General features: G+C 32.6%; 1 protein-coding gene across 2 annotated transcripts; it reads left to right on the plus strand.

Annotated features, from left to right (window-relative positions):
* The first annotated feature begins 3,582 nt into the window (after positions 1 to 3,582).
* LOC111617117 lies at positions 3,583 to 7,168 on the plus strand. 2 transcript variants are annotated; one of them, XM_023358454.1, is made up of 3 exons: positions 3,583 to 3,665; positions 3,786 to 3,966; positions 4,430 to 7,168. In XM_023358454.1, the coding sequence occupies exons 2-3, from the start codon at positions 3,836 to 3,838 to the stop codon at positions 6,888 to 6,890; spliced, it is 2,592 nt and encodes an 863-aa protein (XP_023214222.1). In that variant the 5' UTR covers positions 3,583 to 3,665; positions 3,786 to 3,835; the 3' UTR covers positions 6,891 to 7,168. The 2 variants fall into 2 exon arrangements, with proteins under 2 accessions (XP_023214222.1, XP_023214228.1); XM_023358460.1 differs by having other exon boundaries at positions 4,433 to 7,168.
* Positions 7,169 to 7,824: the final 656 nt, after the last annotated feature.

The following is a 7,824-nucleotide window of genomic DNA, read 5'->3' on the forward strand; positions in this document are numbered from 1 at the left end:
GTTTATGATACGACAGGAAAAATGTAGATGAGTACTAGAAGAGAAGGAATTTGAGCAATGTCTACGACTATTTGCTAAACGACTATCGTTTCTACAATTGCGGAATTTGATAATTTTCCTTATAAAATAAGCAAAATTTTACTAAATTATTAAACTCTGCAAATAGTTCTTTTATGGTTTCGTCTGATCTTTACAACAGTTAAAGCGAAAATGGAACGTCGTCAGAAATTCTCTTTGCAAAACTCGCCTCGACCGTGTTGATGCATAAGATTTGTTTTAAGTATCCTAGTCGTCATGTATCAAATGATCCTTTAAAATGCATCTTCTTCTGGTAAAGTTTACGTGTTACTTATACAAACAGGTTATATTAAATGCCTTCTACTTATATATTTTTAACTGCTTAAGATGTTTGTTCAAAGCTTTATACTTTTAAAAAGTCGCCATTTTTTTCAAAGTTTGAGAAATCGCAATTTTTTCGTTTATGATAATCTGTAACTTAGAGCATACGTAACGTATACATTCTACGTAACAACTTTTATAAATACAATCATAAAATTCATAAAAATCTGCGTTACATTCTTCATGTAAAATCATCCTTAAAGGTAGCTAGAGCTGAGGGTGAGGTTTGAAGAGTAACAGAATTATCTTTGAGAAATAGCTAAAAAAAGAAGTGGATTGAAGTCAAAAGCAATCTCATAACTTATTGGGCTGCAATTTGTAAAAATTATAGATCTATAAATTTCCATTGCCGCCCGTCCGTTTGATAGTCTGTCTGGCCTTTCTTAATCTCGTGAACGGTATTAGATAGACGAAAATCGAGACCAGATATGGAAAGCTTAGGAGAAGAAGGCTCCGACGATTAACTATACACGAACTTTCAATATATACCGGAAGTCACTTGATTTTAATTCAAATATTTCCCCCAGAATGGAATTACACAGATGACCGACAAGACTCTGTTGTTTTCAGGGAAAGTATGGTATACTGTACAGGGGCAAGACACTAATAATTTGGGATTCAGATCATATATTTTAAATTAAATAAATTAAAAAGATGATTTAAAATTTTGGTTGAGATATTCCAAATATATAACGAATTCTCTTAACGGATGTGCACTTTCTTTGTTAAGTGGTTGGACTAGAAGACGTGTTAAGCTGATTTAAATTTCTCATGACTAAATCGTATTATTTCATCTGTGTACTATAACACTTATAATGATTTATAGGTTATTAATGTAGATCTTCAATAATTACATGAAGTTGTAATGATATTTTATCACCTTATCTTTAATAAGTCAGCGTGTGTTGTTGCAAAAGCTTACGCAATCAATCCTTCAATATTCTCTGTTTGGACCACTGTATATATTAAATATATAAACATATTATTTTTTCAAATTTTAAATATATAAATATGAAATAGCTTCTATAATATAAGTTAAATAGAGTCATAAAGTACAGTACATGAAATATTACATTTTATATGCTAAAGTTTATATTTTTGTCCGCCATTTAATAGTTTCAAACAGACATTACTTAAAACTCGGGCTTTAAAGTAAGAATATAGATAAAAATAATATAATATATTACAAATATTCCCATTTTATCAATAAAAAATGGATAAAATAGCGTTTAAATAAATATAAATACGTGAAAATGCTTAATATAAGATCAGCATCTTATCATCTCTTCTCTAAGAATCTTCTTATCTCTTGCTCTTCACTACATGTCCAATATATTTAATGTATAAATCATAAATCATAAAACTTGCATTCCAAATAAAAATCACAAAAATTCGGCAACAGAAACTTTTATCAAATGATAAAGTGAACAGAAAATGATGCAACAGATGAGATTCATAGAAGAAGAAGCGTAATAAAAAGTTTTTTTTACAACAACAAAGTAAAATGAGGCAACAGATGAAAGTAAAAAATCACTAATGGGCTACGGCAGTGCCCGAAAAAAAAACAAGTAAAAGGAAAAAACTCTATGTTTAGAATGAGAGGAAGGTCTTGATTGAAAGCAAAAGAGGAGTGGAAAAGATATTGGAATTTGCTTTATTCATTTATTACTACCGATATTATATCTAGCTGATGGTCTCCTATACTTTTATTTTAGAACTGAGAAAAATATGTTTGGATATGAAGCCAGGATAGAGTTTGAGGTTTCGTATCAAGAATTGACAATAAAACAAAGTCCTGTACTTTTATCAGTCATAAAAGTTATCGAATGTCTCCAAGATGCTATAAATGTCTGGCAATAAACAAGTTTACTGAAGTATTCCAGCGGATGAGACTCTTGTAAAAAAAGCTGCGTGATTCTCACCATTTATATATATATATATATATATTTTCCCTTCCATCTGCGTAGAAACGTAGAAATTAAAGAAACCCCTACNAATCTGATATCAGTTTTAAAATTCGGTTACTCTGATTGGTCAAATCAGATTTTGTTCGTTAAATTGAAATTTAAATAAACCAATCGGAGATCTTCGTTTTAAATATTTAAATTTAACCAGTAAAAGGAATGAATATTTTTAAAATCGACTAGAATATTAATATGAGAGGCTTTATCAAAGAAATGTCATCAGTATTAAAGGAGAAGAGAGTGCTTTTTTAAGTATACAAAAAAATTGAACATTAAGACATTAAAAACAATAAATATGGTGTATAAAAAATTGTTTTACTCCTCTTGATTTTACTTAAGATCTAAAAATAATCTTCAAACTTCACCATCGTTAATTAATCTGCTGTCATACGGGCCATCTGGTTTGTAATAACGGATTCGATATCTAACGTCAAGACAATGATGTCCAAAAAAATGTGAAGTAAATAGTTCTTTGACAAGGAAAAGATGATTTTCTTGTTACGATAATTAAATTTGTGTACATTTTTAGATAATTCAATTATGACACATACATAATTAGATCAATACAAATAAAAAAATAAACAAACAGAAATTGAAGGAGAGGGAGAAAAACATCATAAAGTGGAAAAAATAATGCATTTTCTTGTCACGAATTCTATGACATTTGTTACATTCTTCTAACCTGTCACGTTATTAACAGGTACGAAGTTTCCAGACAGGATAGTTTTCTATTTTTGAAGAAAAAATAACTAATATATTTTAAATAAGATGTAGTCTGCCTGCTATACCTTATTTAAAATATTATATTTATCTTTTCTTTAAAATAAAAAAAAATTGTGATATATTTATAAAATATTCATTGTTTTGAAAAAGAAAACGTGTTTTCCATTTAGATATGTTTCTTGGCTAAGTAAATTTCTGTAGTTTACTGACAGAACACTAGAGGAAAATATATTATTTTCTACAAACATTAAAGTATATTTAAAATCGTGAAAGATGAGATTTTTATAAGTATTATTTTATTTAGATGTCAAAATTCTCATAATATTGGAAAAATTTCAATTTCTCTTTCTTCGCTGTAATTGGTCAGTTTAAATTGAACGAATTTTCAAAATATCCAATAACAAATGAGAAATCGTTATAGAGCGTGTTTTTTAAACATATTTTTTAATTTTACCGCTTTTATTGGTCAGTTTTATTACCGGCTTTTGCCAATTAGTTGGCTTAAAATTATCTTAATACAAATGATCAATAGCATTGGGTTCATTTGAATTTACTGCTTCGTTATTAGTTTGAATCGATGTAATTTTACCACAGATGGTTTACAATAATTAGAATTTAATTTCTGTGCAAATATTCTAATTTGTCTATGCATTAATTTATGTTTGTTTATATTAAATATGTTAAATTGAATTTTTTCAGATTGTAATCGTACTTACTTTGGCATCGTTGGGCATAAGTATCCACTACGAATGACGGAACCATTTCAGAGACATCTTCCATATTTCTGCAGATTAACTTTTGTAGCAAATGGAGAAGAATTTGGAGATTTAGTGGAGATCAATTTCCTATCGTTTCAAGTTGGGACCTTTTTAATAGATAGGTAATATAATTTAACTAATAATTGCATCATTTATGAATATTAATGTCTTATTTCTCAATCAATGGCCATTATCTGATCAATAACATATAATTTAATCGATTATCGTTACTGTTTGTCTAATTGGATAGTTTAACTCATCTATAAATTAATAATAAAAATCTTTAACCTATAAAAAAAACGTTCTAAATAATACGTTAGCCAATAAAAGTTGATTATTTAGAATTTTTAATTGTGACTAACCAATAAGGAATGACTATTACATTAATGTTTTTTAAGTTATTTATTTTCATCGCATGCAGTCTTTCTTCGTGTATAAAATATAAAATAAAGTTTTTAATTAGTCTAAAAGCTGTTTCATGTTGTTAAATACTTTTAAACATACTTTTAGCAGATAAAAAAAAGTGTGTAGATAATTTAAAATCACAGGAAATCTCACTGATCCCACTCTTTTGTCTCTTTGTAGTAGCCATACGTCAAAATGCCAACAGGGGAACATGAAGTTAACAGAGAAACGTGCCACCCATCGAAAGAGGTCACAGTGGTCAGCAGAGAGACTACGAATGCCTTCATTAGCACGTGCAAGACCTAGAGAACACGAAAGGGAAAATCCGGAATTTGGTTATTTCTGTGGTAGCATGCCAACCAGGACATCTTTTTACAGCCAAGGCAATTACGTCAGTTTAGTTATAGCCATGCCAACCTTAGTGTCTGTTCATTCCTTTCTACCCAGTTTATATTTGACATATAAATTTTTAAAGTCGCCAAAAACAAACTTTAAGGATTACTTTGGAGATAAAATACCGGGCACGTACTGCCATTACACCTTAACTAATTGCCACGAAAGAAATTGTAAAATCGAATCACCCAACTACCCCGGTTTTTATTTACGTAATATTACTTGTAATTATTTAATTCACCAAGAAAAGACAGTAAGGGGACACATTGCCAGGATTATTGTCTCGCAAAAAAACGATTACAAAATTAATCTTTACAGTGGTTACACTGACACTGGAGGTTACACGTTGGCTACACTTACATCCGAATGTGCTGGGGATGTGATACGAATTTTAGATGGCCCATCTCCCGATATGCCAGTTCTAGCTCAGTTTTGTGGTTCCGGACAGCTTCCGGAAGTCATCTCTAGCGGTCCAGAAATGTTGGTGCAATTGATTAGTGCTCCATACCAAGTGTTGCATAATTCCAAGCTTCAGTTGGATGTAACTGTGAGATACGTAAGGAGCAGCGAATTGACTGCTAATTCTAGAGGTACGTGTTTGTTTCTGTTGGATGGTCATCGCAATCTCTCGGGTGTCATCTACAGCCCGCGTCATACGATGCCACCGAATACCACATGTTCTTATCATTTTCGAGGAGGTACGGCTTTCGATAGGGTTTGGCTCTACTTTCTCTCGTACTACGTACCCGATTTGCAGAATTGGTCCAATCGCGAAAGCTGTGACGTAACACAATTAGAAATATACGATCCATTCGTGACGTCGAGACGTTCCGCTAACAGTGACACTACCTTGATTGGACGCTATTGTGAAAAATCGTTCCCTCGTATGTGCCCCCATGCAGTGGATTATAACAGTTATATTCCCAGAAGGCCTTGTAACTTAACAGCAGAGAGCTATCTTTCCACGGGACCTGAACTAGTGGTTAAATATAAAACCTTCCAGAGCTTAGACTTCATGTCTCAAAAGAGCACCTTCCTGGCTCGATATGAATTTGTTAATACCATGCAGACTGGCTATCCAGTAAACAACAGTGCTTGTGATCGTAGATTTGTCAGTAGGATCCAACCAACAGGTAGCTTGGGTTCTCCGCTCAATGTTTTCTTATATGGAAGAGGAGGAACCAAGCATTTAAGGTGTAGGTATCAATTTAAAGGATTGCCAACGGAAAGGCTCGAAATAACACTTAAAAGAGTTAATTTGGGTCACTGCCATTCGTTTTTTGATAACGTAACGCTGCGTCACACTTGTGGCAATATTAAGGGGCGCCAAACTCATCTACTGGTCACAGAAATATGGCATAGCGTACACTTGGATGCTGGTTGTGTGTGCGGGCAGCATATGAACCCTCAACAGCCCGTAACAATAGAAACATTCGGCTCCGACGTCGAAGTTACACTGATTATCAACAACATGACACCGCTGGAAGATTTTAAAGATTTTTATTTTGAAGCCACCTACAAGTTCCTAGCTATAGAGCCATGTGGTGGTATTGTTAATGATACCAAGAGAGAATTGATGATAACAATAGGAAACGACGTGCCATTACCCAAAAGATGCCGCTGGTTAATTCAAGCTAGACCATTAAAGCACCTCTATCTGAAAGTCGGAGGGAGGAAAACAGAAACCGATTGCAACAATGGTAATCGCTACTTACTTTACTCGGGTGAATTGGCGCAATTACTAGCAACAGTCTGTGCCGAAACAGTAGACAATAGGACAACGTACGACTTGTTCTCACTCACGTGGACTAATAGCAGTAAAAAGACAAAAACTGACAAAATCGTGGTAGACATGATCGCTACCAGGCCAGGCACTTTCAGTGTTCAGTGGTTAGAGGTCACCAGACCATTTGTATACGGTGAATCAGGTGCAACCCTGCGCAATAAAGATTGTGTGTACGAGTGCCCTGAACTGAATGCCTGCATAAGTGCTGATTTATGGTGCGATGGCACCATACACTGCCCCTCCGGATCAGACGAAGTGCCTGAGGAATGTGCTCGTTTCCCAACTGTTTACGTCAGCGTAGGCGTGAGCATCGCTTTTATAGCTATTTTGGTGGTGACACTTGTACTGGCGCATAAGTGGTGTAGGTATAACAACATCAAAGGCCATCCCTCTTCTAGGGAGGAGATACAAATGTCTACAACTACACCAGGAACGAAGATGGGTGAACGACTAAGCGTTTAAAACAAACTCACCTTGTGCTCATTGTTGTGATTGATTCTACATCGCATTCAAGCTGCTCAAAAAAGAAAAATTTTTCTGTGTAGTGGATTTCTACCTGCACAAAAATACAAAATGTATACAGATATTGGTTTTTCTATTACGCGTCATTCTTTGTTTATTTTTTTCTCTTAAGTATGCTCTTGTTGAGTATCTCTGTATAAAATTTCTATGTGACTCATAATGGTTCTTTTGTGTATTTTTTATAAAATATAAATATGGCGTGACCGTTATTATCTTATTATCCCTATATTAAAAATAATAATAATAAAACTAATATCAAACGTCTAATTTTGACACACAAAAATATATTTTAAAATAATTATTTCAATATTATAAAAATGTTTAAGTATAATTTAAATATATTAATAAATATTTAATTCTAATTAAACTTTCGCGTAAAATTCGTAACCTATTTTTAATATTTCGTACGCAATTTTTTAAAACTAAAAATTAAAAAAAATATATACCGTCTCGATCATAATTATAAAAATACAATTAATTAAAAATATTAGAAATGAATTAATTTGATTATTCCAGTTTTTAAATCGACCAATTACGTTTTGTTATCAAGTTTCAAATGTTAAAAAAACGACATTCGTATATTATGCTCCAATCAAAAACGATGGGAGGAGCTCGACTCGTTAAAGTTTAAAAATTCAAAATACGTCACCGATATCGACTATTAAACGGCGAATGAAGTTGCTTTTAGGAAGTTAATGAATTTTTAAATAGTTTGAAAGATTTTCTACACAAAATTATACTTTCTAACATTTCGTAGACACATCCAACACGCGAAATCCTTGATCTTAGAGTTCGGAAAGTGACGAACTTGCCACCAGCATCGAAAAATATTTGAAAGTTTGTAAAGTAATTACCAGTTTTCGAATACCACGCA

This window comes from Centruroides sculpturatus, unplaced genomic scaffold (genome assembly GCF_000671375.1).
Source record: "Centruroides sculpturatus isolate CEXI.00-Female unplaced genomic scaffold, Cexi_2.0 scaffold96, whole genome shotgun sequence".
Lineage (NCBI taxonomy): Eukaryota > Metazoa > Arthropoda > Arachnida > Scorpiones > Buthidae > Centruroides > Centruroides sculpturatus.

Bases quoted from the DNA above. Each gene is read 5' to 3' on its own strand.
- LOC111617117 (XM_023358454.1), top strand. From the start codon at position 3,836: ATGACGGAACCATTTCAGAGACATCTTCCATATTTCTGCAGATTAACT. The intron at 3,967-4,429 runs GTAATATAATTT...GTCTCTTTGTAG, and splicing joins GGGACCTTTTTAATAGATAG to TAGCCATACGTCAAAATGCC.